General features: G+C 53.9%; 1 protein-coding gene across 1 annotated transcript in view; it reads left to right on the top strand.

The window, feature by feature from the left end:
* ITGA3 (integrin subunit alpha 3) overlaps nt 1-23,099 on the top strand; it is a 30,271-nt gene extending 7,172 nt beyond the window's left edge. Inside the window, exons 2-26 of the mRNA XM_037033189.1 lie at nt 581-708; nt 1,027-1,106; nt 3,268-3,517; nt 4,809-4,895; nt 5,254-5,461; nt 5,919-6,115; nt 7,770-7,858; nt 7,995-8,131; nt 8,298-8,384; nt 9,503-9,570; nt 9,647-9,783; nt 10,356-10,505; nt 10,602-10,699; nt 11,048-11,195; nt 11,428-11,496; nt 12,081-12,160; nt 12,274-12,351; nt 13,098-13,200; nt 13,356-13,538; nt 13,724-13,846; nt 14,569-14,682; nt 15,916-16,014; nt 20,360-20,485; nt 20,870-21,011; nt 21,719-23,099. Coding sequence (XP_036889084.1) covers nt 581-708; nt 1,027-1,106; nt 3,268-3,517; nt 4,809-4,895; nt 5,254-5,461; nt 5,919-6,115; nt 7,770-7,858; nt 7,995-8,131; nt 8,298-8,384; nt 9,503-9,570; nt 9,647-9,783; nt 10,356-10,505; nt 10,602-10,699; nt 11,048-11,195; nt 11,428-11,496; nt 12,081-12,160; nt 12,274-12,351; nt 13,098-13,200; nt 13,356-13,538; nt 13,724-13,846; nt 14,569-14,682; nt 15,916-16,014; nt 20,360-20,485; nt 20,870-20,980 — 2,950 coding nt within the window. The 3' untranslated portion in view covers nt 20,981-21,011; nt 21,719-23,099. The remainder of the gene's footprint in view (nt 1-580; nt 709-1,026; nt 1,107-3,267; nt 3,518-4,808; nt 4,896-5,253; nt 5,462-5,918; nt 6,116-7,769; nt 7,859-7,994; nt 8,132-8,297; nt 8,385-9,502; nt 9,571-9,646; nt 9,784-10,355; nt 10,506-10,601; nt 10,700-11,047; nt 11,196-11,427; nt 11,497-12,080; nt 12,161-12,273; nt 12,352-13,097; nt 13,201-13,355; nt 13,539-13,723; nt 13,847-14,568; nt 14,683-15,915; nt 16,015-20,359; nt 20,486-20,869; nt 21,012-21,718) is intronic.
* The last annotated feature ends 1,832 nt before the right edge of the window (nt 23,100-24,931 follow it).

The raw sequence follows: 24,931 nt of genomic DNA, 5'->3' as shown, positions 1-24,931 counted from the left end.
GAACCCTGTGCCAGGATCCTTCCAGTCTTACTCTCTTTTAGTCTGCCTTCATCTCAGAGGCCGAAGCATTCCTTCCAAAACTCAGATCTGACCACGTCATGTCCTTGCATAGCGTCCCTCCACAGCTCCCCCGCGGCCCTTCCCAGCCTGCCCTCTTGTCCCACTCCATGTTCCTGGAGTCTCAGGGCCCTGCGGATCCCTCGTCACCCTGCTTACTCACGCCTTCTGGCCCTTGCACATGCCATCCATGTGCCTGAAGTGCCCTCCCTCCCCTTCTTCCCCGGGAGACCCTGGTCGTCAGGCTCAGGCCAGGTCCCTTCTCCCTGGCTGCTCCTCACGCAGAGTCTGGGCTGGTTGGTTCTCTGCTCCCCTCTCATGAGGCGCCGACAGCGGAGGGCTGCTTCCTTGCCGGCCTTCCCCCACCCAGGTGCCTTCAGAGAGCCAGGGCTAGAGTCTACTCACCTCCCAATCCCAGAGCCTGGCTCAGAGCAGGTGCTCAGCGAGTGCATGTTGAACAGCAAGTTGTTTGGAATGGGCTCCAGGAAGTCTTAGCCCTGCCCCCTACTTCCTTGCCCCCCAGGCTCCTGGTTGGTGCCCCCCGGGATCTCGCCGTGCCTGATGGCTATACCAACCGGACGGGTGCTGTGTACCTGTGCCCACTCACTGCCTCCAAGGACGACTGTGAGAGGATGGACATCACAGAGAAAAGTGAGGGGAAGGGGCTGGGGATCGCTGCTGGATTGGGAGCCTGGGGGGTGTGGGTAGTCGAGAGAAAAAGGACCTGGGGGAGATAAAAGGCCCACCTGGGCAGTTTTTAGTCACTTCTTGAACAAATGGGAAGAGGGGGTCCTAGAGGAGAGTGGGACCCTATGGGGTTTGTGGCGCTCAGACTATGGGGGGCTGGAGAAGAAGAGTGGGGATGGCTGCAGTGCTGGAGGGGAGGACCTGAGAGGGAACAGCCCCTGCCCTCTGGAGGCCCTAGGCACTGGGGTGATGGGGTGCCCTGGCTCATGATCCCTCCCACAGGTGACCCTGACCATCACATAATTGAGGACATGTGGCTTGGGGTGACTGTGGCCAGCCAGGGCCCTGCAGGCAGAGTCCTGGTAAGTGGGCACTCAAGTCATCTCCCCGCCCTGCTCCAGCCCTCTCCTTCATCTCCCTGGGGCTGAAGGAGAAGCAGAGGACAGGGGTTCCGTGGTACCCCTGCACGAGTTGGGGGTTTGCAAGCGTCCATTTCTGTGGCTATCTGTGTCCCTCAATCCTGTCTTTATGGTGGTGGGAGGGTGGGCCAGCACACTGCCAAGACCCAGCATGGCCTGGGTCGTGGCTGAATCACACTTCCTCCCTGCCCCACCCCTGCTACCCGTTGAGTTGCTCACCCTTCGTGGGAGGGAGCTGAGCTGAGGGGCAGGATCTGCAAGAGTAAAGGGCAGATGGGGCCCCGGGCGGTGTGGCCTGATTTCACCCCTCCCTGGGAGGCTGGCTGGCTGGAAGAGGCACAGTCCTCCTGACCCCAGCTCACTTAGATTTGATTTGAGGGCCACTTCGTGTCATCAGTTGTCACCTCCTGCCCACATTTTCCAGTGCTGGCCCCTGGGGCGGAGAGTCTCCATTTCTGAGTCTCAAGATAGAAAATTTTTTTAAAAATTGACATAAAATTTACATACAGCAAAATGTACAGATTTTAGGTTTCAATGAGTTTTGAAAAGTATACACCTGTGTAACCAAGATCCATGGAGAAAAAAGCATATTTACATCACTCTGGAGAGCACTCCCCCTTTCGATCAGCCCTCGCTCCTGCAGCCCGAGCCCAGCCCTCGCTGCTGTGCCGTCACATCTGAACACTTTTAAGTTCCGGGTTTGCATCGGTTCACTCAGATACCTTTTCAGGCCACAGTGATGGATGGTGTGCGTCCAGGACCCATCAAAGGCAGTTCTAGACCCTGGGGCTTTCAGCATTGTCAGCTCATTCCTTCAACAACTTTTTTTTAAGATTGATTGATTTATTTTTACAGAGGAAAGGAGAGAGGGAGAGAACCATCAATGTGTGGTTGCCTCTCGAGTGCCCCCTACTGGGGACCTGGCCCGCAACCCAGTCATGTGCCCCGACTGGGAATCAAAGTGGCAACCTTTCAGTTTTCAGGCTGGCACTCAGTCCACTGAGCCACACCAGCCAGGGCCCTTTAACAAGTTTTTAGTGAGCATCTACTGTGTGCTGTGCACCCTGCCAGCACTAGGAACTTAGTGGCGGCGGTTCAGGCTTGGCTGGTGGGAGTGAAGCTCACAGTTGGAAGGGGCAGAAGAAATGAGCCAGCAAGAACTGGGCCTGGTTCTTGATTTCTGCCTGGCCCTTGACTGTTTCCAAACACCCTATTCGGACTGATTTGCCCGAAAACTATTTGCCGAGCTCCTCCAGCATGCAGGGAAAAGTGCGCAATGGGCAGCCCAGCCCAGTGCTCACTGCTTAGACTTCAGAGCCAGGCGGCCTTGGCTTGAACATTCTCTGCCTCTTTCTAGACACGAGACCTTAGGCAGAGACTTATTCTCTGTGCCTCAGTCTCCCTGTTTAAAAGGGAGAAAGCTGTTGTTCCTACCCCACAGTGCTGTTAGGAGGCTTGACAAGGTTAATATGTGAAGAGCTGAGAGTTGTGCCTGGCGTGTAGTAAGCACTCAGTTTTAGCTGTTGTTTTTGTTAGCGGTCCTTTCATTCAGAGGGCAGGGTTAAGCCCTAGCTGGTGTGGCTCAGTGGGTTGAGCGCTGGCCTGCGAACTGAAAGGTTGCTGGTTCAATTCCTGGTCAGGGCATAGGCCTGGGTTGCTGACCAGGTCCTCAGAAGCAACTGATTTCTTTCCCTCTTTCCCCCTCTCTCTGAAAAATAAAATCTTAAAAAAAAAAAGAGGGCAAGGTTATGGGGAGATAGCAGAGAATCAAGTTCCTTAATTCGCTCAGTGTCCAGCTCCTTTTGGACCAGAGAGCCTGAGCCTGCGCTCCTCATCTGTTCCCATTTTGTTTTGCCAAGATTTCCGAGCCCCTCTCCAGTCCAGTAGCTTATGTCCTTCCAAAAGGTGTTTCCAACTCTCAGAGCAGATTTCTAAGTTCTGGAAAGGAGATGCAGGTCCAGGCATCGCTGGGGGAAGACAGAAAAGCTAGGAGGCGCCTTTCAGCGCCTCTCCCACAAAGCCAGAGGTGCCCAGGGCCCAGGAGACCGCTGGCCCTGGGTCCCTGCTGCGGGCTCAGGCTGCCTCTTGGGGGTGGGGCCCCCAGGTCTGCGCCCACCGCTACACCCAGGTGCTGTGGTCGGGGTTGGAGGACCAGCGGCGCATGGTGGGCAAGTGCTACGTGCGGGGCAACGACCTGGAGCTGGACGCCACCGACGACTGGCAGAGCTACCACAACGAGATGTGCAACAGCAACACGGACTACCTGGAGACCGGCATGTGCCAGCTGGGCACCAGTGGCGGCTTCACACAGAACACCGTGTACTTCGGTGCGCCTGGGGCCTACAACTGGAAAGGTGAGGACCGTGGGGGAAGAAGAGGAGCAGAGGCTGCCCACCCAGGTAGCCGTTGGAGCAGCTGGCCGAGACTGTCCACATCGGGAGGGCGGGGCAGGGCAGAAGCGACAGGACCCTCTTGCCCACGTCAGCGACCACCATGACTTCTGCTACGTGAAAGCACTTCATAGGTGCTGGAGGCTTTACACGTATATCATCTTATTAATCTTAAAATACTCTATGAGGCAGGTATCATTATACCCATTTTGCAGACAACTGAGCCTCAGAGAAGTGAAGTAAATTGCTCAAGCCAAGAGCAAGTTAATGAAACGTGAATTAGAATGCAAGTCCATCTGACACCAGTTTAACCACTAAAAACTGAGGTAGCGAGTCAAACACGCTCCTGGTGTCACTACTAAATGGTCCAGTGGGACGTGGCAAAATAAAGAGGAGAAGCGTCTGTTCTCCCACCCCTGCCTCCCCTCCCGTCTCCATTGTCCCATCTTCCAGTGTATATTGTGTCCTGTGCCTCATTCGGGACTTCTTTTAGAATACACAGGTACTTTTAAACACACACACACACACACACGCTGAACATGCTGTTCTACTTTCTCTTTTCAATACACCGTGAACGTTTTTTTTCCACGTCCATGCTTGTAGGGCAGTCCTTTGGGAGCTGCGAGGTGTTTCCTTGTATCGAGGCCCGTGCTTTTTGTAACAACCACAGCACTCGCCCCTCCATCTCTGCCTCTCTCCGCCACACAGGTTGTAACAACCGTGATACCTTAACTTCAGTCTGTTGTAGAATCAACAGGTAGAGGGAGCCCAGGGCCTCGCCCTCTTGACGAAGGTGTAATCACAGCTCTGCGCCCACTGGAGGCTGAGGCCTCTGCTCGCTGCAGTGTCCTGCCTTCCCATCCGGGTCCTTTAGAACCTTGGCGGAATGGCAGGTACTCTACAGCAGCCGCCCCGGGGAGAGGGGCCAGGAGGCAGCCCGACTGTGAGGCAGGTCCAGGGGGCAGGTCCAGGAGAAGTCTGGCCTCAGTGTGTAGAGTGCGGGAGGTGTCATCTCGCCGCCAGGAGCCTGGATGAGCAGATGCCCCATCCCTAAGCCTCACTTTTCTCATCCGCAAACTAAGGGCCATGATTCTACCTCACGAAATTGTTAAAGGGAAGAGGAAGCGATTTGCACATGACAAAGTGCTCACTAATATTTAAAAAGATCATGAATACCCTCTTCTGGGGAGGGGCCTGGACATGGTGGAGGAAAGGGGTGGCAACTTACACTCCCTCTCCCCAAATCCTTGTGAAGGAAACAGCTACATGATTCAGCGGAAGGACTGGGATTTATCTGAATACAGTTACAAGGACCTTGAGGACCAAGGAAACCGCTATATTGGTGAGTCCAGGTGTGGTGGCCCCATGGGTGGAAGAGGGGGGGTGTTGCTCAGTCCCTGGCATGCTGGCCCTCTCACCGTCGGTGCCTGGAGGGTAGTGAGGCCAGGGTGCAAGTGTCAATAGTGGTATTTAGTTCAGCTGGCACTTCATGAGCACCAAGATGGAAAGTCCCTGCTCTCATGGAGCTCACAGTCCAGTGTGCAGAGAGGACTGGTGACGAGCATCCAGAAGTCACTTTTTTGCCCAACTTAGAATAGAGGAGAAGAGGATAAGGGGCTGGTGCCCTCCGGAGTGGGTCCAGAGTAGAAAGCAACAACATCTACTGAGGCCTTGATTGACCACCTTCTCCCCCATCCTAGGCTACACGGTGCAGGTGGGAAGCGCCATCCTGCACCCTACGGACATCACCATTGTGACGGGTGCCCCGCGGCACCAGCATGTAGGTGCAGTCTTCTTGCTGAGCCAGGACGTAGGCGGAGACCTGCGGAGGAGGCAGGTGCTGGAGGGCACACAGGTGGGCGCCTATTTTGGCAGCGCCATTGCCCTGGCAGACCTGAACAATGATGGGTGAGAATCCAGGCACATTCTCTGGGGCCAGGGAGAATGGTGACGGGGGCAGGCTTGCCAAGGCAGCGCTATGGAGGCTTGCATTTGTGCATTTGTTTGCGTGCTATTGCAGGGATTTGCAAATCAGTCGTGCTGGTTGATTTGCCGTCGGACCCTGTGGGATTCTGGATATTTGCATGTCAGTTGCATGACACCTGCATCTCTGTCTTTGTCCTTCATTTCTATGGCCCAAGTGGATGTGGGGTGTTTGGGTGTGACCTGTACCTGCGTGGCTTCCCCCCTGTGTTTTCTATTAGATGGTCGTGCCGGCATTTCCTTGGCTTTCCCAGGACCGTGGCCAGAGGTGCCGTCTGTACAGTCATGAGCCCTGGCACACTGTGCCTGCTAAACAGGAGTTGCGCTGCCTGCTGCAAGCTCGGCTCATGCTCCCATTTCCCTCTCCTTCTCTCTTCTGCAGGTGGCAGGACCTCCTGGTGGGTGCCCCCTACTACTTTGAGCGGAAGAAGGAGGTGGGGGGCGCCATCTATGTCTTCATGAACCAGGCAGGCACCTCCTTTCCTGCCCACCCCAACCTCCTTCTTCACGGCCCCAGTCGCTCCGCCTTTGGCTTCTCTGTGGCCAGCATTGGTGACATCAACCAGGATGGATTCCAGGGTATGAGCTAGCACTCCCTCCCACACCCATCCCCCCACTGAGTGCCCACTGCATACCAGGCTTAACAGGGCTCCCAGAGGGGATGGAAGGGGGCCCAGGCCCTGAGGCAGGTGCTCACAGCACTCTAGAGAGAGGAGGATGCGTAGAGGGACCCCCGTGGCGAGGAGCAAACCTACTGCTGGGCATCAAAGGCTGGGCTGAGTGTGCACAATGGAAGCGAGCAGAAGGGGCACAATATGAAGGTGGGGTCCTTGCCGGGTGTGCCCGAATCTAGCGGGTGTGGGGTGTTCACTTCAGAGATGAGGCTAGAGAGGTAGTGTGGGGGTGGGGTGGATGTTTTGGAAAGCCAGGCAGGGGAACTGGGGCTTTCCATTTGGGTGATGGTAGAGGGGTGCCCAGAGAAGGTTTGGGGGCAAGGATATGATATGATAGCTTGGTAGCTTGGTGCCTCGTTACACTGAAAGATCATTCCGGAAAGAGTAGTGGGATGGATGGGGGAGCAAGGCTGGGGTGTTAACATCGAGGATGTAGTGCATCAGTGCGGGGAGGTACGAGCTGGGACGAGGTGGGAGCCCTGGGTATAGAGGAAACCATCAGAACTCTGCAGCACTTCGGGACCAATCAGACCTGGGTGTCAGGGAGAGGGACAGATCGAGGGGCTGGACCTGGTTGCCATTTGAGCGCCTGGCTTATGGGGAAGTCACTTCTCTGGCGTCCTCAGTTGCCCTGAAGGTAGCGGGAAACCAAAGGGAGGCAGTGGAGCCGCTAAAGAGTCAAAACAGGGGCAGAGTTCAGTTAATGAAGTGCCTTCTGACACAGCGTCGTCCAGTCTCCGCTCAGGACCGACTTACTCTTCCCGAACGTACTCTTCCAACAAGCTTGGCATTCTGGTTACTTTTAGGCCTCATCAGATCAAAAGCAGCCGACGGAGAGTTGAGTCAAGTTTAAGAAAGCTAAAACGTTTTGGATTTACGTGTGGAAGTAATGGTTAGAATTTTAGAAGTCTGGACATTTTAACAAGTGAAGTTCCCTATAGTGTCCCTATGGTGTTCTGATTAAAATCGCGGCCCCCCATGTCAGACAGCCAGGGGCTTCCATCGCCTGTCCTGTACTCACTAGCTGTGTGACTTCGGGATTTCCGAGTTCGTTTCCTCATTCATAAAGTGGGGACACCAGTGCTTACAACCAGCACTCTTGGGAGGATTAAATGAGAAGAGTACTTGACAACCACCTGGCAAAGTCACCAAGGGGGACGCCTGCTTTTGTGCCCCCGCTGGTATAGGGCACTAGGAGCGTCAGGTGTTTGGAGGGGATACTGGTCGGGGGGGGGGGGGTGGCAGGCGCTGTAATAAGGGAAAACGCACACCAGCCAGTGGTTAGGAACCTGGAGTGTGGGCTGCCTGAGACACTACCCTGCTGTGTGACTGGGTCACTTCCCTCTCCGAGACCTACTTTCCCACATACAAAAGGAGGCATTTGAGGACCCAATGGTCCCAGTTTTAATCTGAGCCATGAGCTCCGTTCCCTGATGGTGTGAGTACTGCCTGGCAGGGTGAAGTCAAGGGCATGCTGGGCTCTGTGGCTGGAGCACAGGGTTGGGGAGACAGGGGGCCCATGGTCCCCGTGGTGACCTCCTTCTGCCTCTCCTCCCCAGACGTCGCTGTGGGAGCCCCATTTGAGGGCTTGGGCACAGTGTACATCTACCACAGCAGCTCCAGGGGTCTCCTCCGACAGCCCCAGCAGGTATGAATGGACAGGGACTGGGGGCCTCCCCTCTTTTGGCTCACTCATCAGGGAACAGAGCCCCTCCTTCCCCATGGGCCTTCCTCCCCAGAGCTGCCCTAGAGCCTGTCTTCAGTGCTTCCCCCTGCCCCCCCAGGTAATCCACGGAGAGGACCTGAGACTGCCTGGCTTAGCCTCCTTTGGCTACTCCCTGAGCGGAAAGATGGATGTGGATGAGAACTTCTACCCAGACCTGCTAGTGGGGAGCCTGTCAGACCGCATCGTGCTGCTGCGGTGAGCCAAGGCGATGGTGAATAGGGACCATTCTCTCTTCCAGCCCTGCCTGCGTGGAGCCCCATCTCTGTCCACCTTCATCACCAGGTCCATGCAAGCTTGAGCCCTAGCCTTGCCTGGCCTGGGGTGGGCAGGAGATGCTGATATCTATGTGTCTTCTCTGCAGGGCCAGGCCTGTCATCAACATCCTGCACAGGACCTTGGAGGCCAGGCCATCTGTGCTGGACCCTGCGCTCTGCACGGCCACCTCCTGGTGAGACCCTCAGTCCTTCCTCTGCCCACCCATTCCTCCTTATGTATGGACAAGCCAGGAGGGGCCCTGGCTCCCAAACCTCTCTCCTGGCAACTCCTGGTATCCCACCGTGAGGGGGTTGGTTCTTGGGGTAAGCATTGTCCAGCCTACCCAACCTCATTAAAAAGCAAAATTCCTTACAGGAGGTAATGGATGAATGTGGGGAGGACATGGTGGTGAGCAGTGGGAGCTCTGGACCTCCTGCTTCAAATTGCAGCTATGCCCACTGTAGGGGTACAGGTGGGCTCTGGGGGGTGAGGTCCCAGGGGAGGAGGAACAAGGGAGACACTTAGGATGTAGGGAAGAAGAGAGCCACTTTAGCAAACGATTAATCTTTCTGAGTTTCAGATTCTTTTTTTAAAAAAATATTTTATTTATTTATTTTTAGAGAGAGAGGAAGAGAGGGAGAGAAACATCAATGTGTGGTTGCCTCTCATGCGCCCCCTACTGGGGACCTGGCCTGGAACCCAGGCCTGTGCCTTGACTGGGAATCCAACCGGTGACCCTTTGCTTCACAGGCCGGTACTCAATCCACTGAGCCGCACCAGTCAGGGCAGATACTATGCCTATAAAACAAAGTTAATAATAACCAGTTCGAAGGATTGTTTTGGTAATTAAGTGAGCTAATGTACAAAAAGCCCTTAGCATGGCACTCTGTATACTTTAAATGCTCAAAATACGTTAGTTGCTAAGGTGGTGACTCAGAGTCTTCGTGTGAATGAGGATGTTGGATCAGAAGGCGGAGGGAGGCAGAGCAGAGAGCGGTGGGGCCGCGAGAGGAGAGCTGGACTGGAGACTGGGCTGGGCCACAACTTCAGGCAGCTCCTTCTGCTCTCAGGGCCTTGGTTTCCCCACTGGTGACCTCTATCCCTACTTCCTATGGCTCTAATGGGAGTGGGGAGGGAAGAAGCCAGGGACACCCCAGACCAGTTCTGTGGACTCCCTAGTTTAGCCCCGGCCTTTCCCCTGAAGGTTCCTGTTTCCCCTTGCCCAGGAAAGGGGGTGAGTTAGGGCCTGGATATGTGGGTCCCACTGTGACCAGGGCCTACTGTATGTCCCCTGCCCCCCCACCCCAACAGTGTGCAGGTGGAGCTGTGCTTTGCTTACAAACAGAGCGCCGGGAACCCCAACTACAGGCGAAACATCAGTGAGTACCGGGGTGCAGGGTGAGGGGGGGCATGCTCACCTGCTCACTTGCTGACCACCCTGTCCTCCACCTGCAGCCCTGGCTTACACTCTGGAGGCCGACCGGGACCGCCGCCCACCCCGGCTTCGCTTTGTGCAGAGCCAGTCAGCTGTTTTCCACGGCTTCTTCTCCATGCCTGAGATGCACTGCCAGAAGCTAGAGCTGCTCCTGATGGTGAGCGAGCCGTCCCTTCAAGACATAGCCAGCACCACACCCCCAGGTCAAGGGCGAGGGACTGGAGTCTCCCCAGTGGCAGAGATGGGGGAGGGTGCCTGGAAGGCCATAGCTGTCGAGGGGGAACAGTGCACGGCATGCAGCATGTGGCAGAGGAGAGACCCTTGGAGTGGGGATGGGGCCAAAGGGCTCCTCGCCGCCCAGAAGAGTGAGGGTTGTGAGACTCAGCTCAGCTCCGGGGAAAAGGGCCCGTGAGTGGGGGGCAAGCCTAGCTGCTCTGTGGGACATCAGAGTGGAAAGGGAGGGTCAACCTGGGGATCCCTGGGATGAAGGGAGACTCAAACCTCTCCAGAAAGATCTCTGGGGAGGATGAGCTCCATCTCCTCATTTGTAGATCAAGGTGGTAGGAAGGGGGTTAATTTGTTATAGGACAAGAGGAGGTTCAGCTATAGTGGGGGGCTTTCAAGGTGGAGGGGGGCCTAAGCTTTTCCCTGGGGGCTCAGGATGGTGTGAGGTTTCAACTGGGCAGGGAGTGCAGGGCAGAGGTTGGTTCAACTTGCTGTCTTCCCCAGGACAACATCCGCGACAAACTCCATCCCATCGTTATCTCCATGAACTACTCTTTACCTCTGCATTTGCCGGAGCGCCCCCGGCTGGGGCCGCGGTCCCTGGACGCTTACCCTGTCCTCAACCAGGCACAGTCTCTGGAGAACCACACCGAGGTGGGTGGGGCCAGGACCAGCAGGGCCGGGCTGGAAGGCCTGTGGGAGGAGAAGGTGCTGTAGGTGGTGCGCTCCTCACACCTCTGCCCACCCCAGGTCCAGTTCCAGAAGGAGTGCGGGCAGGACAACAAGTGCGACAGCAACTTGCAGATGCAGGCGGCCTTCGTGTCGGAGCAGGGGCAGCAGATGAGCAGGTGCACTCTGGGCCGCACCGATTGGCCAAGGGTGGGACGGCCTTCATTGGCTAATGGGAATTGAGGGGCGGAGATCTGAGGGGTGGGGCTTCATTGGCCAGGGGCGGGGCCTCAGAAAGAGGCTAATCTAAGAGGTTGGGCTTTAATTGACTAGGTAGAATGTGTAAGGCTGACCTTCACTGACTACAAAAAGGTTTTTTTTTTTCACCTGTTGAGACTAGAGAGTGAGGCCTGGGTGTCCAGAGAAGGGGCTTTCCTGACCCAGTAGACTCGAGGGGTGGGACCTAACTGATCCCAGTGAGCCCGGGGTGGGGCTTTGGTCTCAGTCCTTGGCTCCTCTCTTTCCAGGCTCCAGTACAGTAAAGACCTGAGGAGACTGCTCCTGAGTATCAATGTGACCAACACCCCAAGCAGGGAGCGGGCTGGGGAAGATGCCCACGAGGCGCTGCTCACCCTGGCAGTTCCTCCGGCCCTGTTGCTGTCCTCAGTGCGCCCTGTGAGTGCCCAACCTGGGCTCCACTGCATATTTGCATCCTTGTATGCATATCATTTACCTGCAGTGTGTCTTCTCTTCTCTGGCCTGGGCCCCTCAGATGCCTACAGCATCTCTGTTGCTAGGGAAGTCCTGTTCTCAAGCCTCTGGGGCTTCAGACAGACCCTAAGCCAAAGGGAAGGGGAGGGTCAAGCTCTACTCTGACCACCCAGACCTGATCATCTTCTTTCCTCAGGCTGGAACTTGCCAAGCCAACGAGACCATCCTTTGTGAGCTAGGGAACCCCTTCAAACAGAACCAGAGGGTAAGCCCTGGCCACACCCACCCAGACTACTTATTCTTGCTTCTGCCTGCTTACTTCCTGGCTTTCCTTGAAACAAAGAGTCAGAGTGGGTGGTAGAGGAGGAGGAGGTAAACTAAGGGGCGGGGAGAGATCCAGAGAGTGAGAAAAATGCAGCCACTAGGAAGCGATACACGAAGTGAGAGGAGGTGGAGGTGAGGAACCAATTTTGCTGAGCACCTAGTATATGCCAGGCTCCAAGCCCAGCACTTTGCTTCTTCTGTATGATGTAATTCTCACAACCTTCTGAGGTGGTAGATGCTGTTTTGCAGAAAGGAAACACAGGCTTAGAAAGTTTTAGTAACTTGCTTAAGGTCACACATCTCAAAACTAGGAGAGATGTTATTGACAGAGAAGGGGGAGAGGGAAGCAAAGACGATACTGGGGAGGTAAAATAGTGGAGGTGGGTGGGGAGGTGGAGACCCCTCACGCAGAAGAGGAGGCCAGAGAACCAACCCTCTAGCATTGTATTCAGCACCCCCCCCCCCATGGCATCACCCCTGCCTGGCCCCAAACACCCCTCCCAACCTCACTGGCCCTCATGGCAGATGGAGCTGCTCATCGCCTTTGAGGTCATAGGGGTGACCCTGCACACAAGGGAACTCCAGGCGCAGCTGCAGCTCTCCACGTAAGTGACTTTGCAAAGCCAGTCTGTGTTGGGGCTAAGGTGTTCTGGGGCCTCCCCCAGTCCCAGCCTTAGCTGCCACATCTCCTTACCTACTCCCTGCACTTCCTTCCCAGGTCAAGTCACCAGGACAACCTGTGGCCCATGACCCTGACTCTGCTGGTGGACTACACGCTCCAAGCCTCTCTCAGCATGTGGGTACCCCCCTCCCCCCCGCCCCCGCCCCTTCAGTCTGTGCTTCCTGAGCTAGGGCCTCCCTGTCCTCAAGGTACCTCCCAAGCGTCTCTGACACACCTCTCTTGGCCTGGTATCCTTAGGCCTCCACTCCCCCTGGGTCATCCCTCCCCCGAACGACAACCATCGCTGTCGTGATTGTTCCCCCTGTAAGCTGGCAGCAGTGGAGGAATCGGTTGCTCTGGGGAATGAGGGGTTAGTGTGGATCTACTGTCTCTTGGCAGCTCATTGGGCTAAGGATTTTACATACATCCTCTCCTTGACTTTTTACAATAGTCCATGTTATATCATTATTAAATCACTTTTTTAAAGATTTTATTTATTTATTTTTAGAGGGGGGAAGGGAAGGAGAAAGAGAGGGAGAGAAACACCAATGTATGGTTGTTTCCCATGCGCCCCCTACTGGGGACCTGGCCTGCAACCCAGGCACCTGCCCCTATTTGGGAACTGAACTGGCAAGCAACCCTTTGGTTCACAGGTCCGCGCTCAATCCACTGAACTACGCTAGCCAGGGCTAAATCTATTTTACAGAGAGGAAGCTGAGGCTCAAAATAGATAAATAGCCTGCTTGGGGCCGCACAGCTCTGGCGGGACTGGGATTTATCTCAGGGCTGCCTGATGTCAGAGGTAGTTAACCAGCCGTGGTGCCCACCCCTTTGCCAGAGCCTTCCTGTTTCCTGTGACTCCCGAATCTTTGTTACTGTAGGGTGAGTCACCGGCTACAAAGCTACTTTGGGGGAACAGTGATGGGTGAGTCTGGCATGAAAACTGTGGAGGACGTGGGAAGCCCTCTCAAGTATGAGTTCCAGGTAAGGGGACCTCTGGAAGCCTGGGCCGGAGACTCCTGGGAAGGGTGGTAGGGCGTTCTTTCTGGGTCTGGGGCCTCGGGTTGTGAGGTTGGGGGTTGGTGAGATGGAGGTGGTTTCTATGAGACAGTAGCCTTGACAACCCCTTGTGCCCACAGGTGGGCCCAATGGGAGATGGGCTGGCATCCCTGGGGACCCTGGTCCTAGGGCTGGAGTGGCCCTATGAAGTCGCCAATGGCAAGTGGCTGCTGTACCCCACGGAGATCACCATCCAAGGCAATGGGTCCTGGCCCTGCCGGCCACCAGGAGACCTTATTAACCCTCTCAACCTCACTCTCTCTGTAAGGACACCACAGGATCTTTCATTTGTATCTCATTTGCATTGCATCTCATTTGCATGCTACAGGGCAGAAAGGCCAGTGTCTTCCATCCCTCCCCGCACATCCTTAGGGAGCCTGCCCTTTCTTTCTCTCCCCACCTCTGCTCTCGTTCCAGCCTCCAAGCAAAGCTCCTCTTCTCTCTTCAGGTCCCTGGGGACAGACGGTCATCTCCACAGCGCAGGCGGCGACAGCTGGACCCAGGGGGAGGCCAGGGCCCCCCACCTGTCACTCTGGCTGCTGCCAAAAAAGCCAAGTCTGAGACCCAGTTGGTGAGTGGCCAGGTTGAAGAGGATTATGTCCACACACTCAGGAGGCACACGAAGCAAGGGGGTTAGGGGCTACTCACCAGAAAACCCCAATCTGATGAGGGGGTGTGCTTCCTGCCCTGGGGAACCCCCAGTCAGAGTGGGCAGGCTCATCTCCTGCCCTCAGAGGGCACCTCCGTGCCCTTGCCCTTGCGAAGCAGCCAATACAGTGGACCAAAGGAAGAGACACAGGCTCTGCTCCCAACAGGAGCCCCAACCTGTTGGGGTGATACAGCTGTTCAAAGCCTTGGATATTAGGGCTGGGGAATAGGGGAGAGCAGGACAAGGCAAGACAGGAAGAGGCCTGGGAAGTAAGTTGAGGCCTAGTTGGGTGGAGAGGTAGCAGTCAGTCAGTGTCCTAGGTGGAAGGAGCTGGCATGAACATGGGCCCAGCAGGGGAGGGGGCTGGGAAGAGGATGTTGCAGATCGAGCCCCATTTCATGAGCAGGGGTCAGATTTTATGTTACACATGTCCCTGGCATCTGTATGTATTTGGCCCAAAGACTGTGCCTCACATGTATAAGTATGGGGCAGTGGGGGGAACATGTGGCTGAGCCGAAGGGATGAGGTCAGGCTCCCTGGAGTCAGCCATAGGTGAGACAAAGCCAGGGGAGGAATCTAAGGCAAGGGGTGAAGAATCTGGAGGCCCAGCCTGTCTTACATGCTGTGTTCCTTGCCTGCCTCAGAGCTGCGGCAGTGTCCACGCCCGCTGCGTGTGGCTGGAGTGCCCCATCCCCGATGCCCCCGTCATCACCAACGTGACCGTGCAGGCTCGAGTGTGGAACAGCACCTTCATTGAGGTCAGTGTCTGGGTCGGGAGGTCTCCACTGCCACCACCCAGGTGGAGAGAAGAACGGTGGCGAGAGGGTGAGGCCGGGGTCACAGCAAGGTCTCGTGTGTGTGTGTGTGTGTGTGTGTGTGTGTGTGTGTGTGGCAGCATTGTGTTTTATGTGTGAGAAGTTACACACCTGTCACTTGTGCTGTGTTAGTTTGTGTGCCTGTGTGCAGACATGACATGTTTGTCTCCAGCCAAAATGACCTTCTCCCATGTGTCTGTTGTTCTACATGTGTCCATGACTTTCCCACTTCCGTGCCTTTGACACACTGCTCCTTCCCCCTAGAATGCCAGATCCCCCTCTCTTATCTCTCCATGTAAAACTCCTATTCCATTTTTTTTAAAGATATTTGTTTATTTTTAGACAGAGGGGAAGGGAGGGAGAAAGAGAAGGAGAGAAACATCAGTGCATCAGTGTGTGGTTACCTCTCACACACTCCCAACTGGGGACCTGACCCACAACGCAGGCATGTGCCCTGACTAGGGACTGAGCCCGCAACACTTTGGTTTGCAGGCTAGCACTCAAACCACTGGTCCACACCAGCCGAGGCTCCTATTCAGCTTTAAATGTCCCCCTAAGGTGCTTTACCACCAGTGAGGTCTTTCCTAGCTGAAAATGATCTCTCCTCCTAGATTTTAAATCTTTTCAGCTTTGTGGGCCGTACAGTTGCTGTTGCAACTGCTCTGTTCTGCCATTGTAGCACAAAGCGGCCCTCGACCATAGTCAATGATTGGGCAAGGCTGTGTGCCCAAAATACTTTATTTGCAAAAGGAGGTGGACCCTGGCCTGGTATCTCAGTTGGTTAGAGCATTGTACCGACATGCCAAGGTTTCGGGTTCAGTCCCTCATGGAGCACATGTAAGTATCAACCAATGAATGTATACATAAGTGGAACAGTGAATCACTGTTTCTCTCTCTAATTAAATTTTTTTAAAAAGCAGGTGGTAGGCCAGATTTAGCCCACAAACCTGACCTAGACTGTGACCTTCGTTGTCTCTGTTGTCCTCAGCATGCAACACAGGATCCAATGTGCAAATGAATGAATGTTGTGCATTTGTGTGTGGGGAGGTCTGGCTGTCAAATCTTTGGGATGCTGCTTAAGGATGCGGTGTGGTGGGAGGGTACCCTAGGGATGGAAAGCTGAGGGTCAGGAGGGAGGCTCAGCTGCTTCTTTTGACCCACCCCTTTTCCCTGAAGGATTACAGAGACTTTGACCGAGTCAGGGTAGCCAGCTGGGCCACCCTGTTCCTCCAAACCAGCATCCCCACCATCAACATGGAGAACAAGACGGTGCCGGTGAGTGAGCGTGTTAACTGGCCAGGGCAAGGGAGCGCAGGCCACCTGTTCAGAGCACTTTCACACACTTCAGGTATGTGGTTCTCAGTCTCGGCAGCACATTGGACTCCTCTGGAGGATTCTGGTGTCTGGACCACAACCCTGAGCAGTGCAATCTGAGTCCGTGGAGCTGGGATCCAGTACCGTTGGCTTGTTCCAAAGTTTCCCTTACTCCGATTCTAATGGGCAGCCGTGGTTGAGAACCTCTGCTTGAGCCTATGTGGTCCACACGACATCTTCATGAAGATGTCCCGTCTCCAAGGCAACGTGAGAAAAAACTTCCCACACTTGATTCTGAGTTATATCTGGAAGAATAAATATGAAAAGGTTGCTAATGGGCGGATATGGGAGGGAGGTGGGGAGCATTGGGCGGGGGTGGGGTGGGTGGGCAGGGCTGGGAATATAAGACAGAAAACTGTACTTGAATGAGAATTAAATTTAAAAAAAGAAAAAAAAAGAAAAAGAAAAAGTTGCTAATAATTTGCTGTGAAAAGGATGTAAATGTAGATATATAGGTGATACATATAGAAGATGAATGGCAGGTTGGTTAAATATGTTATGGTACATTTCCTAAAATAAGGTACCAGAGGAAGGGCCAGAAAGATTGATGGAACAGCATATAAATTACTTTTATTATACAGATGGCATTTTTTTAAAAAATATTTATTTTTAGAGAGAGGGGAAGGGAGGGAGAAATACAGGGAGAGAAACATTGATGTGCAGTCGCCTCTCATACGTGCCCCCAACCCAGGACCTGGCCTGCAGCCAGGCATGTGCCCTGACTGAGAATAGGACCAGAGATCCTTTAGTTCACAGGCCAGCACTTAATCCACTGAGCCACACCAGCCAGGGCTACAGCTGGCATTTTTAATCAGCAGAGAAAGCTAGACTATCAAGTCGTGTTAGGGGAGCACATTTGGAAGGTAAAGACAAACCCCTGCCTCACACCATAAACAAAAGTACATTTGAATTAGATTAAATATTTAAAATAGGAAATAAAGCCTAATCTAGCAGAAGAAAATTCTGAAAACAATTTAATGATAATCTTTCATTATGTGGAGAGGGAGTTCTTTTACTAAACCCAGAAGTCCCAGAGGAAAAATGTGAAAAACGAGACTAGATGAAATTTTAGAGCGATACACAGACATACCTTGGAGATACTGCAGGTGCGGCCCCAGACCACCTCCATAAAGCAAACGAAGTGAGATAAATGAAGCACGNCCTGCCGCCACGGCCCTCACCGGTGCCGCAGTTGCTGCCGTCACCGGGCCCACGCGTTTCGTCCCACTGCATGCGAGTGTGCCACCGCCGTCAGCCCTCGCCCCCTGGGGCCTGCGTGGTTTGTCTCACTGTGCGCGAATATGCACTCGAGGTCTGCCCCGCACCCCAACTGGTTCCCGTCTGCCTGCGCACCTGGGTCGGGGGCCCTGTCCTGCCCGACCCTGCTCGCTGCTGGCTCCGCCCCTCTTACCGTCCCCGTTGAACGGTTAGATGTAGTCGGACTTCCGTATAATTCAATTTTCTGTCCTTTGGTTGTGTCTTTGTTTCTCCAAACCTTTGTTGTATTCAAACTTGGTTGTGGGAGAAGGCACAGTGTTTCCATCTATGCCTCCATCTTGGCGGAAGTCCACAGGCCAGCTCTTAATCCACTGAGCCACACCAGCCAGGGCTACAGCTGGCATTTTTAATCAGCAGAGAAAGCTAGACTATCAAGTCGTGTTAGGGGAGCACATTTGGAAGGTAAAGACAAACCCCTGCCTCACACCATAAACCAAAGTACATTTGAATTAGATTAAATATTTAAAATAGGAAATAAAGCCTAATCTATCAGAAGAAAATTCTGAAAACAATTTAATGATAATCTTTCATTATGTGGAGAGGGAGTTCTTTTACTAAACCCAGAAATCCCAGAGGAAAAATTTGAAAAACGAGACTAGATGAAATTTTAGAGCGATACACAGACATACCTTGGAGATACTGCAGGTGCGGCCCCAGACCACCTCCATAAAGCAAACGAAGTGAGATAAATGAAGCACGATAAAGTGAGCCACATGAATATTTTGGCTTCCCAGTGCAGGGCGAAGTTATGTTTACACCATTCTGCAATCCATTCAGGGTGCAGTAGCATTGGGTCTAAAAACACAGTGTACCTACCTTAACTAAAAACTACATTATTGCTAAACATACTGGCTGTCCTCTGAGCCTGTTGGAAAAATGGTGCTGAGGGACTTCTTGAGGATTGCCATATACCTTCAATTTGTAAAAACCTTAATAATAAATACCCGCAAAGTCCAATAACATGAAGCCCAAGCAAACGAAGCATGCCTGCGCAGCACAGAGGTAGTGAGGAGACTCACGGGCAAGTGATACACTGCTTTTGACAACATCTGCAGCCCCTATGACAAAGTGGTGGTATATATTTAACACATAAAGGGCAACATAAAAATGAACAGGCATTGCACACATTGCACAACACAAACGTCTAACTCGATAGTAGAGAAATAGAAATGACAGCAACAAGATGTTTTTATCCTGTTGGGCTGGCAGATCTGACAGAGGGTGACGCTGTCTGGTCCTGACGAGGCACAAAGAAATGCTTTTGATTGGAGTGTACATTGATGGATTCTTTTTGGAGACGCATTTGTTAATATCTGTTAAAATTTCGATGCCCATTTCCTTTAACCAGCACATGACAATGTATCTTAAGGAGCTAATAGGACAAGTATGTGAACATAAATATAAATATATGAGGATATTTATAGTGGCATAAAATTGGAAATAATATAAGTGTTTTTCGGTGGATTGGTTCAGTAGATTATGGTACGTATCTAAATGACTATACAGATATCAGAAGAGATTAGATTGATCTTTATTAATTGGCATCAAAAGATAATGATATTCAGCGAAAGTGGAAGCAGGTCACAGAACAGTGCATAGAGTACACATAGATCCCATTTATGTGGGAGAAAAAAGTATGTATTTAACATATGCATTAAAAATAGAGAGAGCCCTGGTGGTGTGGCTCAGTGGATTGATCTCGGGCCTGTGAACCAAAGGGTCGTTGGTTCGATTCCCAGTCAGGGCATGTGCCTGGGTTGCAGGCCAGGTCCCCAGTTGGGGGCATGTGAGAGGGAACCAATTGGTTCGATGTTTCTCTCCCTCTCTTTCTCCCTCCCTTCCCCTGTCTAAAAATAAAATAAATAAAATCTTTTAAAAAATATGGAGAGAGTCACTAATATGTTGAAGATAGTTATTTCTCAGGAATAAAATTACTAGCAATCTGATTTTCTTCATGCATCTGTATTTTAGCGCTGGCTAGTGTGGGTCAGTGGATTGAGTGCCAGCCTGCAAACCAAAGGGTCTATGATTCAATTCCAAAGGGCCTCTCACACCCCACCTATTGGGGACCTGGCCCACAACCCAGGCACGTGCCCTGACTGGGAACTGAACCAGTGACCCTTTGTTCGCAGGCCAGCGCTCAATCCATTTAGTCACACCAGCCAGGGCAAACTTCTGTATTTTACAAAATAGCAATCAAAATAATCTTAACAAAATGATCATGAATAGTCAGGAAAAACTTTCTATTTTTATATAAAGTACATCACAATACATGTAACATATAAACATATTTCATATATATATCTCCATTGTAGAGGAAGAAAAAAAAGTAGCACTATATACTATGCGTTTTTTATTTTCTTGTAAATATTAATGGACTGCTTGCTCTGCACCAGGCATTGCTCAAAGCAGTTTACTCATGTTAAATGTGTTTAATCCTCCCAGCAGCATGTTAGGTAGATATTATTATTCAAATCCCCCTTTTACAGATGAACAGAGAGGTTAAGCAGTTTACCAAGAAAACACAGCTAGTGAATAGCACAGCTGGGACTTGAACACAGATAGTCTGGCTCCAGAACACATGCTTTTGGCCACTCGGTTATATATTATGAAGCAGGCATTATGATGCCCTTATCAGACACCACGAAGTGGAGATTCAGAGAGGTGAAATTACTTGTTCAAGGTCACACAGCTGGTCAGGGGTGAAGCTGGTACCCAATCCTGGATGGTGGCTCACAAACCCAGGCTCCAGGCTGCCTCTCAGGTCTGAGGCTGCCCCTTCGGAGAAACAAGAGGATGGCTTAATCTACTGCTGTCCGGGGTCTGACAGGAGCTTTCCCCAGTCCCTGAGTACTGCCTGCTGGCAGCAGGTCAAATGGCAGTGTTGGGGACCAGTCTGGGAGGGGAAGGAAGAGCCTGGGGTCGACAGTGGCAGACACAGGGCTGAGCCCCTTCTCACCCACTCCAGTTCTCGGTGGACATTGACTCGGAGCTGGTGGAGGAGCTGCCGGCTGAGATCGAGCTGTGGCTGGTGCTTGTGTCTGTGGGGGCCGGGCTGCTGCTGCTGGGGATCATCATCCTCCTGCTGTGGAAGGTCAGGCCCCAGCTCCCCGCCCCGCCACTCCTGCTTTGGGACCTCCTGCCCGCAGCCCCTTAGCACCTCGCCCTTCATCCCAGTCCTCACATCCATCCCACCCCACCCTTCTCCCATGTCCTTCCACCTTCTCCCCAGCTTTCAGTCTCGCCCCCTGCCCATCCTCCCCTCACCCACTGGGACGCTTCCACCTGGGTTGATGGGGGACCTGCAAGCTGGCAAGGGGAACCCAGGAACTCTGGCTCCTGGCCACACCGCCCAGCTGGGGCTGGGACCCAGGCCTCCAGGCTCCCCAGCCCTCAGCCCCATTCCAAGAGTGTTGCTGGCAAGGACCCCCACAGCAGCGCCCCCTGATGGCCCCTCCCCACCTCCTCCCCTCCATAGTGCGGCTTCTTCAAGCGAGCCCGCACTCGCGCCCTGTATGAAGCTAAGAGGCAGAAGGCGGAGATGAAGAGCCAGCCGTCAGAGACAGAAAGGCTGACCGAAGACTACTGAGGGGGGCAGCCCCTGCCCCCACCCCACCTGGGTAACTTGGCCTCTGGGCCCACTTTCCGGAGCCCCCCAGCTGCCTGGGGCCTCTGACTGTCCTGTCTGCTCCTCCTCCGTTATGGAACCTCTCTGTACCTCGCTGTCCCCAGTACCACCCCAAAGAGCAGGCCGCTCTGTCTGTTTCCCCTTCGCACCCTAAGAGCTCGGGGTGTCTTCTCTGACCAGCCTCCCCACTGAGCTCCTCAAGGACTTAGGAGGTAGCCATAAAACCCTCTCCATGCTTTCTGGGAATTGGAAAAGTGTCAGGACCAAGGCTAGACCCCGTCTCTTTTGCCTTGTGAGCTATCAAGGCAAATTTCCAGAGTGCTTCTACACCCCCATTCCCACCTCCAGAGAAGGAGGGCACTCATAGAATTCTTCCTTCTGGGAACCTCCACCGGCGTGAAACTGACCCTCCCCACACTGGTCAGGATAGATCACCACCCATCCTAGCCATCCCATCAGCAACCGCAGCGGCTGCCCCCTACCTCCATCTACCTCTCCCTCTCCTCTCGGCCTTCCTCAACCCCTCCTTCCTCTGGGGACTGGGGTGCGGAACCTCACCCTCCCTGTCTCAGGCATGTGTCTGCACTAGGGGTCCTGGCTTTGAGGACATCTGGGAGGGGGAGGAAGGAGCTGCGCATATCCTCCCACTGGCTCCGGAGCTAGATGCTGATGCCTTTCCTCTTCTCCCCCCACCTCCAGTGTGACTTCTTTAAGCGGACCCGCTATTACCAGATCATGCCCAAGTACCATGCGGTGCGGATCCGGGAGGAGGAACGCTACCCACCTCCAGGGGGGACCCTGCCCCCCAAGAAGCACTGGGTGACCAGCTGGCAGACATGGGATCAATACTACTGATGTCCCCCCAGATCCCACCCCTGCACCCCCAGTGTCCCCTTCTTCTGTTTATCATAAGTTATGCCCCGACAGCCCACAGGGGCCACTGCCTATGGCTGGCGCCGGTAGGTTCCGGCATACACACCTCTTTGAGTACATGCACACGCCCCTTGGCCACAGGCTTCCCCTGCAGGAGAGCTGGGGCCGTGGCCCTCGCTATGCCGAGCACATTGCAGCCCTGTGTGCTGGACACGTGTGGACAAATGTGGGTCCCAGTCTTTGTGGACTGCACCTGTGCACCACAGATGGTGTGTGGACATGCGTGTTCCCACCGTCACCTATGCCAAAACCAAGCCAAAGGGCCTCTGCCAGAGCCAGGAGGAAAAGGCCTCCAAAGTGGTGACACCTCCCCCATTTACACTGGCCCCGTCTTGAGCCACAGTCACTGGATGGACTCTGCTCTCGGGATGAAACTACTGACACGGAAGAGCCCTCGGGCCTCCAGCTGCAGTTCCCGGCACCCGCGCCGGAGGCCAGGCGTAGGGGTCCGCCTGAGTTTGCCCAGGACCTGGCCTGCTCAGACTCGAGAGCGGAATGAACTACAAAGAAGGCCCCCAGGGTGACTTTGGGTCACGGATGGCTGTGAAGCCTCTGTCCTCAGCCACAGTGCGCACCAGTGGGGAATGCAGCCTAAAGGAACGAAGAGGGACAAACCGCAAGACAGCCGGGACATGCTGCCTGGGACCGCCCTAGGAGCACAGTGGAACCCTCAACAGAGGAGGGGACTGGTCCTGGGCCAAGGAGATGTTGGAAGGATACAGAGGAAATACCACTGCTCACCTAGCACTATCATCCCGGCCTCTGTAGGGCCTGGAGAGACCCCCAGGAGATCACAGAGGGAGCGACACTTGAATGTAGGACAGGGAGGGAGCCCTGTCCCTGCCCTGTTGGCCAAACTCCACTCTTTCCCCACCAACCATGGGTTAGAAGCCTGGAAGTGGGATTCTTGGCTGTCCTTGGCTTTCATCACCAACTAGCTCTGCCTTCTCCCCAATGGGCAGAGTCCAGAGGCCCATTCTAGAAGTTGAAGCTGGTTCCAGAAACCCTCTCCTGCCCGCTCGCTGCCTGCTGGCGGGCCTCCCATCCCTTCCATGGTACTGTAGCAGGGGGGCTCCCTCCCCCTCCTTGTGCCTTTGTATATAGGCTTCTCACATCAACCAATAAACAGCTCCCAGTTTGTACACACGGACTGCATCTGCCTCCACCCCTGCACCCCTCACCAACCTCATTCATTCTGACAGATAATGACATCGGCTGAGCCCCAGGTGGACAAAGCCTGATGCAGGGGGCTTAGAGGCTGGGACGGTGGAGATCTATGGAGGAGATACCGGCCCCTGCCCTTGGGGATGCCCCAGTCTAAGGGCTGGTCACAGGGAACTGAAATGCAGAACATAGGATGAGGGGAGAGGCCTCAGTAGACTGGATGGAATCAGAAGTGGCTTCTTGGTGGCCAGTGAGCTGGCTCTGGGGAAGGAGGAGGGGAGAGGGTGATATCAGGGTCAGGAAGAGGCAGGGAGCTGCTTGCTGTAGAATCAGAGTTCTGCACGGTGGTGCAGGAAGACTGGGTGCAGGGTGGGGAGCCAAGAGTCCCAGCCTGGTGGCTGAATTCTGGTAAGAACTGGCTTTTCTGCCTCATTTTCCACCACCCACCTGCACGTATCTTGGTGAGTAGATAGTTAATCATAAGGTGACTGAGTGACTCTAGCTGGAAGGTCCAAAAGGTCACAGTTCCATTCCCTAGCCTCCAGGCGGGAGTGCCTGGAACCTTAGTCCCTGGGAAACTCCTGCCAAGAAGCTTCAGTTCTGAGCCCACGGAGCCCCCCCACATCATTGGAGCAAGCCTCTCCATTTCCTCCTCTGTGCTAAGGTTGTTCCCTCCAGGCCTAGGGAATGGGGCAAGGCCACTGTTCCCATGACTTCATCCTAAATAGTAGCAGGTCCTTCTGTTAATTTTCCCCAAGGCTGTGACCTTTGGCAAGATTTTATTACCCAGAGATGTCTAGAGACAGGTCTTCAATTAAGCTCCTCCAAGAGAGCCCACAAACCAAGACCAGTCTCCCGGGAGCTGCTCCTGATGTCTGCCTGGGTATCTCCCAGACTGCCTTGACGTGGCAGCTGCCTGCACTCTGCCCCCTCCAAAGAGCCCACCTCACAGAGTCATGGGCCCAGCCGCCTACTCCTCTTGCTGTGCCTTGCTGTGCCTTGCTGTGCAGGGGTCTGCTCCTTCCCAGGTTGGCTAACAGTGGAACGCCCTGTTCCTCTAGGAAAGGAAAACCTCAGCCCCCACCCAGAGCTCTCAGAACCAGCGTCAGTCTGTTTTCCTGAGTCTGCTTTACTCGGTCAGCAACAACACTATATGTAGGTCATCAAAGTCCAGCTCTGGCTGCGCTGGCTCAGTCCAGTTCTTCCCAGCCACCTTCTCTTAAGAAAAAGGTGAGATCTATATACATCCCTCTGGACAGCCTCAGAGGCCCAGCCCCAGTCTCCTGTGAGCAGCTGTTTGGATGAGAACACTGTCACAAGCACACGTACACATACTCTCATGAAAATAACTACTCACTTTTGGATTTGGTGCCGCTAGGCTTTTATGAAAAAAAAAAAAAAAAAAAAAAAAAAGGCAGACACATAAGGACGCCCACTTCCTACAGCAGGACCCTCTGTGACGCCAAGCTGGTTGAGCTCCCTGGAGCTGCGACACCTCCCGGCTGTCCCAGAAGAGGGTCTCTGGCTCTCACATTGCCAAAAGGCCTGCGCTGAGACAAAGCTTCTGTCGGTCTGAGTCCCAACCCGTGTTGTACGCAGAGTTGGGAATTTGGGGTTGCGGAGTTGGCGCTGGCTACCTGGGCACCGCCTAACCTAGCTGGCCCATCCAGTACACCACACCATTCCCGATACCACCCTGCAGTGGTCTCCGCAGAAGGAGTTATAATCGAGGCGCAGGGCCACATCACGGAAGTCTACCTCTGAGGGGAGGATCACGGGAAACCTCTGTCCCTCTCCCACACCTGGCCTCTGAGA

The sequence above is a fragment of the Sturnira hondurensis genome, unplaced genomic scaffold, assembly GCF_014824575.4.
Source record: "Sturnira hondurensis isolate 20B ecotype Veracruz unplaced genomic scaffold, ASM1482457v3 Scaffold0021632, whole genome shotgun sequence".
NCBI lineage: Eukaryota > Metazoa > Chordata > Mammalia > Chiroptera > Phyllostomidae > Sturnira > Sturnira hondurensis.
The sequence above is the reverse complement of the archived record's forward strand: the minus strand, read 5'-3'. Positions and strand labels throughout refer to the sequence as shown.